We start from the raw sequence: 13,884 nt of genomic DNA, 5'->3' as shown, positions 1-13,884 counted from the left end.
CGCTGATGCCTGGGTTAGGATGTTCAACTGTTCCCAGAGATGAAAACACTGTTCAAAGGATCAAGATGATCTAATGATTTTAGACCTCTGAGAAAGTCTCTATAATATTAAAATATTTTGTCTTCATGCAACTAAAAATAAATTAAGAAGTACTTATGAAAGACCAGGTACACAGGTATTCTAGGATTCTGCATACAAGACTCATTTAGAATTTCTCCTGAAAATAATTTCCTCAATGAATACTTTAAAATACTATCTTAAGCGCAGACATACTTATTTTGCAACCTTTAACTATAACACCAGCTAAGAAATGATCTTATCCTAATTAAAATAAAAAGTAGATTCTACTACATTATTGGCTTCAGGATTGCCTTAAGTAAAAGAGCAAACCAGGTAGTAGAAGGGGAATTTGTTCCCTACAAGAAGATAACACTTTGAAGCCAATAAAAAACCCCATGAAAATAAGGCAAAAAAACTTTCACGTTGCTTCTATTAAACCAGCAAATCTCACTGTTCCACTGCTCAGATGAGCTTTATTTCTGCCCAGAAGACATTATGTGTAGCAGCAAACAACAGAAGCAATACACTGCTGTGTTCCCTTGAAATGTCACTTAATCCACAATCCAACAGAAGTACCAAATACAACATTTAAAAAGGCTTTGTGCTGTTATCTAAAGCTGTATTTGTGTATTTTTTTAATACTTGGGGAGCTAACTTGTTTGCAAAGGAAGGTGGTTTGAAACCCAAAAGTTGGTATTTATGCACTGAAGATTTTAGAAACATTTTGGGCTGAAAATTTGGTAACACAGCCCCAAACAGTTGACATTTACTATTTTAAAGAGATTTAAAACAAAAAATCAAAGAAGGCAAGAATTACTTGAAATATTTTTAAAATGCAATACTCCAAGGCTCTCCTGGCTTGAACTTCTGTAGAAGTAAAATTAGAAATCCCCAGTACCTTTACAACCTTGCACATACTTAGATGAACAGCAGCATACTGCATGCCAGAGTCTTTTCAGAAGGTAAATAGAACATGACTCAAGGGAGAAGGCCTACTTTTTTTTTTCCTTGAGATATTACAATACATGATGCTTAAGTATTCCTGAACATTTAAAACTTAATTGGGTGTACCAGAGTTTTGATTTAACTTGAACAATTTGATAAAGCAGTACACTGAGCCTTTGTTTTATAGCCATATTATCCAACAAGAATTAAATCAGATTTCCCTCTTGGAAAAGTAAGCACAGCTGCCTAACTAGAAGCTTCAATACATCATCAATTAGCTAAAATTAATTCTTATTCTATTTGGCATGTTAGTGTCCTATGCAATTTTTCAATTTTTTTTTAATTTTTAAATTTTTAATTAAAATTAGTATTAATCAAAGTTGCCAGCTACTTGAGAGAGCAAAATTTACCTAAAAATACCACCTCAGTAAAAAGTGTTTGTCAGATAATGTTTCAGTGTTTAAATAGAAAAAAGTATATGGATTTGCTTAATCACTTCTGGTCATTGTAGCAATTGTTAATCAGCTAGTATAAAGAAGCAGAGATGGTAAGTTTTTATGAACATGAAGATAGGAATAATAAATATGTTTAATCTAAGGGTTCATAAAATGAATGACTGAGGATGTTTCAAAGAACAAGACAAGACAGGGATCTTGACAGAGTTCTTTCGCAGGTGTCACTGCAGGAATGTTTTGAAAGCGTTGAAGAAAAATTTAACAATCAACTTCATTATGAGGAAAGACAACATGGATCAAAAAGGAGAAGAACGGTGCTAGAAATCATCAAATAAATAAACTGGTTTAATAGAGCCATCAGAAAAATTCAGTCCCATATCAGTAGGAATCCCTTAAATTTATGCCCTCATTACCTTGTTTGTGGTCATTTTATGTGTGTTTTACTCAAATGCACTGTAGGTTCAGGTGCCTGACCAACCCAACAATTAACTGGTTTTGCAATGAAAATTTGAAAACATGTTGTAAATTTTAACTAGTTTTGGTGCCAGTCTGATTTGAGGTTGCTAAGTTTGGAGTTACAGTGCTGGTTGATCAAACATAATGCATTCTTTCACTTTTATTACTGGCTTGGAAGTGTTTCTCATGGTATGATTAAAGTGGTTATATGCAAACATAATATATAGATATAGTTAAGTCAGCACTTAAAGTAGTACTTTTTTTCTATTATGGGTAAGTGATGTATGTCTTCCTAGTAATTGCAGAATAGTTTAAATGGAGAGAAAAAAGGAAAAAATAGCAATGGGTCTGGTATCAGTGAAATGGAAACATACTTCTGCTCCATTATACAGCTGTTCAGACAAGAAAAGACATTATTCAATTCTGCTAATGTTTTGCACTTTTAAATGTAGACATTTAATAGACATAAAGCATGATTTTCCATGCTAAATACAATTCTTTCCAAACAAAAAATCTAAGTACAATGTCAAATGACATTTCTAGATATAAAATAGCAATCGTTTGCTACAGAAGAACATCCTACTATTAACTAAGCACACAATGCAGAAGATCAACAGACATGAATAAAACCATTACAGAAGTAACACTATGCAAATCACGAAAACTGTGTTTTTGAACAGCTATTCCCATCTGCTTCTCTGGGTAATAGAAACATGTGATATCATCACATAAGAAATAATTAAGAATCACCCCAAGATCAGTCAAGATTTAAGCAAATACCAAATATTAATCACCTTTGGGAAAATGAAGATATGTGGTAGTTCTATTAGTAGGAATAATGAAAAAGGAAAAGATAGTTAAATGCCAGTAGAAAATTCCACCAATACCCTACAGCAAAGGTTTCAATGAGCATTCACTATGAGTGAAATGTACCCTTATCTTTGCAAAAAGGCTGATTAATTTGACTTTGTATTCACAGTTCTGCAGGAATACAACTTACTCTTTAATTGGTTCAGACTTTAATTCAGACTTCAAAGTAACAAAAGCATATCCTCTGTAACATATTTGTAACAACTTGGGCTTACTGAATGCATAAAATCTAAAGAAAATGGCCTCTCTGTCTGGATCCAATTTCTCCTCTAATCTAATATATACATTTTAAGAGGATCTGTAAGATCCCCCTCTATAGCATAATTGGGCAGAAGATGCTTCTTTCTTGGTAACTTCCACACCTGGTGTTAATTCCTTGTAATTAATACTACAGTGACAGAGGAGGTCTCAGTTTCTGTATTCACATTATTTAGACCATTTCTTATGAGTTGTGACAACCAGAAACATTAAATTAATTGTACTGTTTACAGCCATAGAGTCGTACTTACTTTTATTTGGCTTTTCAGACATTCATGAAGGAGAAAACCTACTTGTGCAACAGCTTCCTTCACATCAGTAATAACACAAACTTGTTGTGATAGGTTGTCTGTGATCAAGAAGAAGACCTTAGTATTTCATGCAAACATAAATCAGTCAAAATTACTAATCTGCTAAACATTACCTTCAATCCATATACTGCTGTCTTTTGAGAACCTTTTCAACAGCTGTAAGTTTAATTTTAAGATGACTTATTTCAAGGCACAGTAAATATAACTACATAATTTATATAACATATATGTCAAATATAAAATTCTTATTATATTTTATATGATTTTGTACAACATGAAAACATCACATAAGGCCTGTCCCCAAAGCCCATTTAAATAAGGGACTTCTATGAAAAGGTATTTGTTCAGGTCCACATTACCGACACTAGATGACAACCAGGAATGTAACATTTTGAAAACTTCATACCACTTATCACTTCAACAGATCACTAAATGCAGTGTCAGCAATATTGAGAAAAGCAAAAAACCCCAGGAGATAGCATAAATCCTCTTCCCAACAATATATACTACATAATAGCCAAAACCAAAAAAAAAAAGTATTGAAGATACTGTTCAGGGGGACAGCAGATATAACTGTTCACCTCAATATCAAAAAAGTTGTAGAGTCAGTGACATAGATCTTGGCCTGGGGAACTTCTTAGATCTTTTACTGGTGGGGGGAAAAAAATATAATATTTCGTTAATACCAAGAACAATAGTTTCAAATTATTGCCTGATCTGCTCCATAAAGCAAGTATTTCAGAAAGTTGGTATTTTCTCATGTTATTGACTACAGTTTCAAGATTCAGTGAGCATTTTCCTTTCTTTAAGCAAACAAATCAAAATAATTCAAGTCTGGAACTCTCACTCCTAATTCAGAATTTTATGCTTTAGATGCTGAATTAATATGCAGACCAAGTCAAAAGTTTGCAATGTCTTTGGGGTAGGCCTTCCATAAGCAGCTAGAAAATTCATAAACGTAAAGTCATTTATGTTTAAGGCAGACTTCAATGAAACTTCAGGGACAGAAATATACAAAATACAACTACAAAATAAATTAGCAGTGAAAGACAAAAGAAATTATAAAATTATGGCCTAACTGCTCTTCAAACAAGTCTGAATATAAAGATACATATTTGTTGCACGTGGAAAGTTTTTTTGTAATTACATACCACACAACAAGTTCAATCAGATGCATTACTTAAGTAAACATCTCGCTTTCTGTCATAAGCTCAAAGACTTCGTTACAAAAATAGACATACAGACCTGAAAATTAATTTTAAAGCTGCTCCAGAGTTAGCATTATTGGAAAGTGACTTGTGATTTTTAAACAATTTTTTGTCAGCAGGAAAAGTGAATTAGCCAGTGAGGATCCCAAAAGATAATTACAATGATTTTATGAATCATGGGCATATATTATGTTCAATATTTATAACGTGACAACGAAAATAGTGGTAGCAACTGGCTTTGTATTAAGTTAGCAAGAATGGGGAGGGGGTAAGAAAGAGAGAGAACAATAAACATCTGCTTATAAATCATCACAACCAGATGAAAGCGAGAATTAAAAAAATGCATGGCCAGTTCTCACAGGACTGGAAATCATGGGATACCACAACTGTGGGAGAAATTATCTTCCCATAGATTCACTGGGCAAAAAAATATACTGAGCATGCATCAAAGTTGGCTTCTACTTAATACAGAATAACTTTACAGTCTAAAAAAGGGGTCAATGGGAAACCATATTGAATTAATTTCTTATCAGCAGAAAGAAACCGGTGGGTAGATTGAAATCAGAGCAAGAGCCACTTGAATTTAGTACTGTACACGGAATGCAGATACACGGCAGATATAAAATAGATACACATAACAAACCAGACTGGCATATCAGATTTCAATAACCCAGATTCTATTGAACTAAGTAATTTAATGAAGAAGGTCAGACTGGAGCTATTACAAAAATCCACATGTGGAAGAAGGCTGTGGAATCCAAAAAGGCACCATAACTTATGCTCAGACAGTTCTTTTTAAAAAGAAGTCAGTTATCAACAAGCGTCAAAAGTAACCTCACAAGAGGCTGCTCAAAGACTGCAACTATAAAAGCCCATCTCACTCCTCTCCCCAGTCCCCTTAAACCTCTGACTTCCTGTAATGTAGATGACAAAGGAGAGACAACTGCCAAAAAAGCAACTAAGATTTGCAGGTTGAATTTAATAAAGAAGAAAGCAAAATTGAATGAAATGTGAAAAAGTGTATTTTCAATCTGGAGGAAGAACTTAAATGTTATAGGGGTAAAGTCTATTAATAAAGTATGAAAAAATTAAAGTAATGATAATATACACATTGAAAAGTTGCTACATGCTTTTAAATGATCAAGAAAAATGAATAAAGGAAGTCTGGGAAATTCATCATTTATAAAATTATCACTGCAAAGCAATAGTTCTGTTCTAGTTGAGGTTTAAAACTCATTTCCATTTAAATCCCAACTGTTTCAAGTGGTCAAAAAGATCTGTATGTTGATTTAGACGGTCTGCACCTTTGTTGTATTGTGGGAAGGAAGGCTGAGTGGAGCCTTCCTCCCCGAGACTGCCTGTGTCCCACCTCTGGTAAACTGATGGAGCTCTCTGTCACTCAGCATAATCACACTGAACCCAGCGAGCGCAGCTGGAGCGCCGGCTCGTAACTCCACGGATTTCATGAGTTCCGCTGACTGCCAGTAAAGCTAATCACGTGCAGCATTTCATTCCTGGTTTTCAGAAGTCTGTCTGGGTGAACAAAACAGTCATTCTGGAAAGCCATGTCATGGCCATGTCACAAAGAATTTTAATAATCAACTAACAGAATTTTGGTTTTCATCAGACCGCTGGATAATTCAGGCTGGAAGGGACCTCAGGAGGTCTCTAAGTGCAAACTCCTGCTCAAAGCAGGGTCACCCATGAGGTCAGGCCTCGTTGCTCAGCCCCTTACCCCCCTGGCACTTGAAAACCTTTCAGGATGGAGTCTGCACAACTTCTCCAGGCAACCTTTTCGCTGCTTGCTTGTCCTCATGGCGAAAGAGTTTTTCCTTTTATTAAGTTGGAACTTCCCTTGGTTCAATTTTTGTCTGTTACCTCTTGTCCTCCCACTATGCACCACTGTTCTACTTTCCTACTTTCGTGCCATACCTTCCTTTTTATTTGCCCAACCTTTTATTTTTTTTTCTCTCGCTATTACATTATCTATCAAAATCTCTTGCTTTGGCCTCCTCTTCCTCTACTTACTTTAAACTTCTTATTTCCCTGGAAACCTCCTCTTCCCAATGCTCATCTCCCATTTACTCTCGGCTTCTTGCCAGCTGCACCTGATTATGGAGTAACCTTCCCCGTACTGCATCACATTTAACATCCACTCAAAGCATATTTTTTGCATAAAATTAAGAATAGTTAAAACTTTACACTGCCAAATTCTGTTAGGTTAAACACTCAATTTCTCTATCAGGAAAGGGGGAGGAATTTTCTTCATTAAAGATAAATTTGATACAGGATTTCAGAATTTGTTCCATTAAACCTTCTCTCTCTCCAGCAGAAAACTTAATTTTCAATTTTTCTGTGCCGTTCTTTGATATCCTGAAAGCTTTAGGTCACATTATTATTCAGTAACACCTGTTACCGTCTTTATCGTACGATCTCACCCAAAATTATAAATTAAAATGTGTGTATGTTTATGGAACTACCTTAGTTAGATAATGTTTTAAGTGTACTCTAACAAATGACTTAGAAGTTTACCCTGAAAAGCATGCCACAAACAAGCAGCAATTAAAATAATACTTTGTTTGAATAAAGATCATAAATATCATATCCTAGGGAATTAATACCATAAGAATAAAAATGCATCTGAATGGTAAATAGGTTTTAGCCTACAGACATAAATTTTTTCTCTTAATTGCACATTTATGTGTATACATACACTTGTTTTTGTAAACATATGTTCATACCATGCCATTCTTGGTCTGTCATTACAATTCCTACTCTTTTGGAGGCACACCCTATTCAACAAAATACTTTTGAAGTTTGCAGTAAATTCAAAATAGTAAATTAATTTATCATAATTCCATTTTCACTTTCTACATAGCAATGGCTTGACTGGTCTGGAAATTCAGTATGATTCTCCCTGGCATTTTTAGTATCTCATAACAGAGATGTTTCTACCACTGTAAACACAGGAAAAATGAAATAAGTACTGCTAAGGATTTAGTTCATTCATGCCCAAGAGAATGAGTTGAAATTGTTATTCATATAACATAGGTAACGAAAAATATCTAACAATTCTTTGTTTACCCATTCCACATTTCTCGGTAGCCACAAAAACCAAAAGCTAAACTTGACACTGTCCCTACCAATACTAGTATACAAAGAAGAGAGGAAGATTTTGTGGAAGAAGACAAGGAAGAGGGTTGTTTTCACCTGACAAGAACTATTCTGAGGAATACCTCCCCACCTCCCAGCCTATTTCTTTGTCTTGCAGCAGAGAACAGCCACTGGTTAGTGAGCATGCCCATGAAAATGCAGCCCACCTTGAGTAAGATATCTGTCCTTTGATAAACAAGGCTTATATCAGGTTTGGGGTTTTTTAATAAAAAGTCATGTGGGTTCTTCATATAACACCAAACATAGTATGTAGCTCCCAACCGTCATAAACAGTTTGAAGGCATTACAATATTTTTCTTGGCACTTGCAAAACATAATTGTATCTACATCATCAGATACTTATTTAGCCAAATGTGAGGGCAAAATATCCAATCTGCAAGTGCATGCTCTTGTCATTGCAGAAGAAGGGCCCTTAAGAAAAGAAAAAGGAGGCGGAGAGAGTGTCAAACTCTAAGTTGCAAACTTCTACTGAGAAACACCATTTAAAGTTTACATGTTGGAACTAGAGTTCAAAGATACCTACCCTGAGGGCAGTAGTCCTAATGGAAATTTTTTAGGATGTTTTGTATTAGCCTGATCTTAACTACATTTCTCGATGAGTCACCCTTATTGTAAGATGATGTTTTCTTACTTCAAGACTATTAAAAATAGGCATGTGCCACCTTGTCTGCATACTCTACAAGTTCATACCTGCTTAACTAAAGAAAAGCAATAAATTTACTGTTTATAAAACAAATGATGTTAGGACTCAGACTTTCATAATACAGTTGTAAAAGAGACTTGAGGAAGCAAGCAAATTAATAAGACATGTTTTAAGAAAACAGTCTCAAAAGATAAATAACTCATTAGTCTACTTACATTAGTGAATTGTTTCTTTGTATTGCCTTGAATATGAATGATATGTATATACATATAAATACCTAAAGGACAAAAATGTATGTATGTATGTATGTTTTTCTTACTTCCACCCAAGTCAAGTTTAGCAAGCTGAAATTTGACAGTTATTATGTTTCATTAGGCCAGCAGTTAAAAATCTAGCTGTGCTTCTATGAAACATTTGAGACTTGTTACTTAGGTAGAATTACATTTGTAATATAGCTGACTAAAGAAACAGTCTCATAATTATAATCACATGATTAGCTGTATTTTTTCAGACATCATTTAACTGCCAAACACATATTACTATAATAATTTTTCTTATATTTAATTTGATTAATTACAGAATTATAATTTAATATATGTACAATAGACAGAAATGCAAGAGTACCTTAAAAATAAACAGGGTAGCAAAATAATATGTCAAACTGAACCACAAGGAACCTATTCCTTAGAAAAACTGTCTAGAGGCACAAGTGTAACCTTAATATTCTAGCATAAAAATTTAAGTATTTAAAGATCTTTTGAGGTTCATAATTCAAAGCAAAAGAAAAAAATACTATTTGAAACCAGAAGGGGAACAGTTGGACAAATAATTCTCATCAAAACAAAGACTTTTAATATAGCTTAAATGGATTTTCTAAATAATACTAACAGGTTAACAGAAAAGATAACTGTCATTCTCTGAAGTTGAAGGAAACCAAGTTTCGGTCACTAACAAATATAACTGTATGTGACATGAAATTTGGAACTGTAGTCACAAAACTAAATGTGTACACTCAGAAGTTGTTCATCACTGCTGAATACATCCAGTGATAAAACATGCATCCAGCAAAGTAAATTGGATCACTTAATAATACCAAAATCAGCTGTGAAGCCTGGAAGAGCAGTGGGGAGCTGGTGTAAGGCCAGTGGCCTCAGTACCCTCCACTCTCCCAGCCCATACATTTGGCTTCTGGGACATCTCCAGAGGACCTCGATAGCATGCAAGGTGGCATGCCGAGAGCTGGTACCTTGCGACCTACCTTACAGCCTCATGCAGGACTTCCCCTTCGGGCACTCTAAGTGGTCCAAACCTGGACTCTGAATCCACCTGAGTATGTGATACAGGACTGTACTATCCAGTGCGCAATGCTGCACTTCAGTCCTGCATGCTCTTCAACAACTTGACACAAAGAACCATCATGTGGACTCCCATCCCACAGGTAACACCATTTATACCCGAAGTGATACACAGTGTCAGGAAGAGGCACCCTTTGCTCCACACAGGTAGGAAAGATCACTGCCAGCTGTGCTCAGCAAGGTTACAGACATACTAGGAGCCAGTGCCAAGCAACTCAGTGCTCAACTGTCCACTACAAAAATAAGTCATGTTGTATCAGCCTGAAGATCTGGTAATTGAAGACTTTTGAAAGGCACAGAACAGATAACGCACAACTCTCAAACTGCAGACTTGGAGTGCTAACAGTGTCTATTCAAAACCCCATTAAAGATAACTAATTATGTAAGATAATCTGTTATGGGCTGTCCTAATTAGCTATGGAGGACTCATTATACTGCTCGCATAACGAGTAAACGGCTTCCTGAACTTCCTGAACTCATGCAATGCAGCAAAAAGCAAATCTGAGCTTCAATGTACTTACAGGTTTTCACACAGACCAGGCATAATAAAGACTACTGTGATTCCTGAAGCAGATACATTGCATGCTGCCAGAGTAACAGGTCATTAGATAAGTAAGGGATTAGCCTGATTTACCATGAAGGTCTTCATTTTTACTTTAAGCTACATAAACTTTTTATCACAACCAACAGCTGGAAAAGATTGTATTGGCTTTAGTGAAAAGAAAAAATGTGATAACATGATGAAATACACAAGTAGAATATGCATCTATCAAGAGAATGACTGGTCATTTACAGCGTTTTTGCTCCAGTTACAAACAGAAATTGTTAAACTTAGTGAATGTTCCTTCCATTTGAATAAGCTGCATTCTCTTTTTCTACTCAAGCAGTTTTAGAGAAAGCTGCTTGGAATGGATCTTATTTTTAAAATAAATTATAACTATTCTTCTTTAATGACTTACGAGATTATTGAAGCCCTTGTACACACAGGAACATGGAAATTCATTTGTATGAAGGTTGCAGTATTGTTTCAGGTTTATAAATTTTTTGTATGAAGTAGTAGTGTGTTACATAAAATTAGCATAAAATACTATAAAAACATTTTTTAAGCAAAATGTCTCAAAATATTACCAATCTACTTGTTTTTCTTCTAAATAATCTATAAAGAAGAAAGGATAGCACTGATTAAAAGAATACAAGGAGTCACCTTTACAAGGATGAGAGGGCAGCAGAGGGACAGCACAGAAACCATTTTTTCACATTGTATTTGTTTCTAGTTTCCCCACAAGAAGCATGATGACTTAGTTCCCACCTTCACAAGAGCTGCTGTGTAACGATGGGGATATGTGGGGAAGGAGGCATAAGCAAACTGGACAGCTGAATGATAGGAGCAGGGTGCTGTCAACTTCTCTGGCTACATAAAGCAACTTATTTTACATAAGGAGTCCATCTGGCTTTCTCCTTGCCCACTGCAGAAGAATGTAGCTAGAAAAGGATCAAATAAACTGCAAGAAGGTGAACAAGAACATTTTAAAAATATAAATCAGCACTGGTTTTGATTTTTCTTTTCCTTTAGAGTTTACACACCCTCAGTATGTCCTGAAGGTCCTCTGAACTAAATAATTCTTAAATATTTGAGTAATACTGAATGATATAGTTCAATAAATTGGCCTTTGTATTACAGAAGAAGTACAGTCTACAGTTAAGTTCAAGGAAAATGGAAATGAAAATGGATCTACTTCATTCATGATAAATTGCCATTAGATATTGAGAACATACATGGTAAATACATATGAAAAATACACAGGAAAAAGGAAAATAAGATCAAAGTTAACATAGCACTATGAGTTTGCTGAGATTATTTCCAAGTTGAATATTGAACCTTTTATCAAGATATGACCAACATAGTAGATTCATTGAGCTTGACTCATGGCATTTACATCATTTCATGCTGGCATTATTGGTTTCAGCAAGCTTGACTGACAGAAGTACGACAATTCCTGTTACAGCAAATATTTACAAATATTGTAACAAAACAGCACATCCAAGCAGCTGAATAAGCTTTCTACATTGCCTTATTAACATTACCATCAGAGGGAATTTTTGTCAGTCTCTGCTACATAGATAATACATAAAATTACAGATAATACTTAAAATTAAAAGTAGTCTGCACTGTAAAAGCATGCATACACTCTATTAGAATTACAAATTCAGTGAAAACAGTATAATAGCATCTATATTTAGACTGGAAGAAAAGAACCTTTTTTTTAATGTAATTACTTTTGCACTTCTCAAAGATTGGAAGCTTCCCTTTTTTTCCATTGATCTATCATTCAAGGTAAAGTACTCGTTCCAAATCTTATTCATCAAGAAGATAAAATCATTGCCTAATTTTATATCATACTGTACCATGAAATCCCTCTTTTGCATACCGATTCATTCTATTAACTACTTTTTTTGTCTTATGCGTCATTTTGCTCGTATGACAACCACAATAACAACATTCGAGCTGTTAAATTTCATGAGACTACTGTTCTCCCATTTTTTGAGCCTGTCAAGGTCCTTCTGAATGGCAGCACAACTACCTGTTCTATCAACTACTCCTCCCAATTTCACATCATCTGCAGACTTGCTGAGGGTGTGCTCTGCCTTATCATTCAGATCATTAGTGAAGATATTAACCAGCACTGACCCCTAGCATAGACCACTAGTGACTGGTCTCCAGCTGGACTTTACTGTTTAAGCCTGACAGTTCAGCCAGTTTTCAATCCACCTCACTGTCCACTTTTCTAGTCTGTACTTCATCAGTTTGTCAATGAGAACGCCAAGGGAACTAGTGTCGAAAGCCTTGTTGAAATCAAGTCAAACCATATCCACTGCTCTCCTCTCATCCACCAAGCTAGCCATTTCATTGTAGAAGGCTATCAGGTTGGTCAGGCATAATTTCCCCTTTCTAAATTCAGGCCAACTACTCCCAGCCACCTTCTTGTCCTTAATATGTTTGGAAATCCTAAGCTTGAAAGCTAGAGGAGTGTGGAGCCTCTAAGAATCCTACTCAAAACAAGATTCTCAAAAATTCCAGGCCTCCAGCTATGGAGATGAGAGGCCATTCCCTGTCAAAAACAGAACTTCTAAGGTTTCCCAGCCCTACCTCCTTGATACATGCCTGAAAAATTCAGTCAGGTACTTCTAGCAATGCATATAATATGCAATATTTGCCCCCTGTAACAACCAGAAACTTCGAAGTTGTTGCATTCCTGGAGGTCTAGTGAAGCAGCATGCAGAATACCACAGCAATATCTGAGCTCTGTTTAAGCTTTCTAGCTTGTCTACATTGACAGAGCTGATCTTGGCATAGTACAGTTTACCCAAAGCAGAAACTAAGCCAATACTGGATCTTCTAACAAGACATGAGCCAACAAATTGGACAATTAGCCAGTCACTCACCATGCCCTAAAAGGACATGTGTTTTGCTCTGTTTTTCTTAAATAGGAACCACATTTTTTTCTCTGGAAAGGTATTTTTAATTCAAAGGGAAGTCCCTTTCTCTTCCTCAGTTTCTGGGCTTTTATCCCTCAGTTCTCATCAAGGAGTCAAGCAACAGTCCCCTGAATCAGTGCCTATCCATTTACAATAACCATCAGTGTGTTCATTATACAGTACTTAAGAGTTCTTCCTTTCTACATTGTTTTCAGATTGAGTCGATCTGGATAAAGACTAAATCTAGTCTTTATGTTAAACTGCTATGAAACCACTGTTAACAGCACAGGAAACAGCTAAAAAACAGTTCAACAAAGTATTTCTAAATTAATGGAATACCTCAATATCATATAATTGCTATATCAATTTAGATAACAAGTTGCTGTACGTAAAAAGTGAAGAGCCATAAAGAGTTAATATTTAATTTTCAGTCTACTACTTAGATCAGAAAGATGGAACACATTCAGATTCGAACTGCAAATGAAAGAAGAAAAATGTTTATTCCTTATAAAGCCATTCAAAATTAATCTCTGACTCTGTAATATACACAGCTTTTTATAAGGTTCTCTATTCTAAGAGAAGTAAATAAAGGTAAATAATGCATAATATAAGTATTCCCGTGAACAAGCTAAAACAACTTGCCTAAGCGCATTTTATTCATCATAAAACTTT

General features: G+C 35.3%; 1 protein-coding gene across 1 annotated transcript in view; it reads right to left on the bottom strand.

The window, feature by feature from the left end:
* The window catches only part of ISPD (isoprenoid synthase domain containing), a 119,713-nt gene that overhangs the window by 55,251 nt on the left and 50,578 nt on the right, over positions 1-13,884 (bottom strand). Inside the window, exon 6 of the mRNA XM_010577637.1 lies at positions 3,296-3,393. Within this exon, the coding sequence (XP_010575939.1) occupies positions 3,296-3,393 (98 nt within the window). The remainder of the gene's footprint in view (positions 1-3,295; positions 3,394-13,884) is intronic.

This window comes from Haliaeetus leucocephalus, unplaced genomic scaffold (genome assembly GCF_000737465.1).
Source record: "Haliaeetus leucocephalus isolate CR32 unplaced genomic scaffold, Haliaeetus_leucocephalus-4.0 Scaffold566, whole genome shotgun sequence".
NCBI classification, from domain to species: Eukaryota; Metazoa; Chordata; class Aves; order Accipitriformes; family Accipitridae; genus Haliaeetus; species Haliaeetus leucocephalus.
The sequence above is the reverse complement of the archived record's forward strand: the minus strand, read 5'-3'. Positions and strand labels throughout refer to the sequence as shown.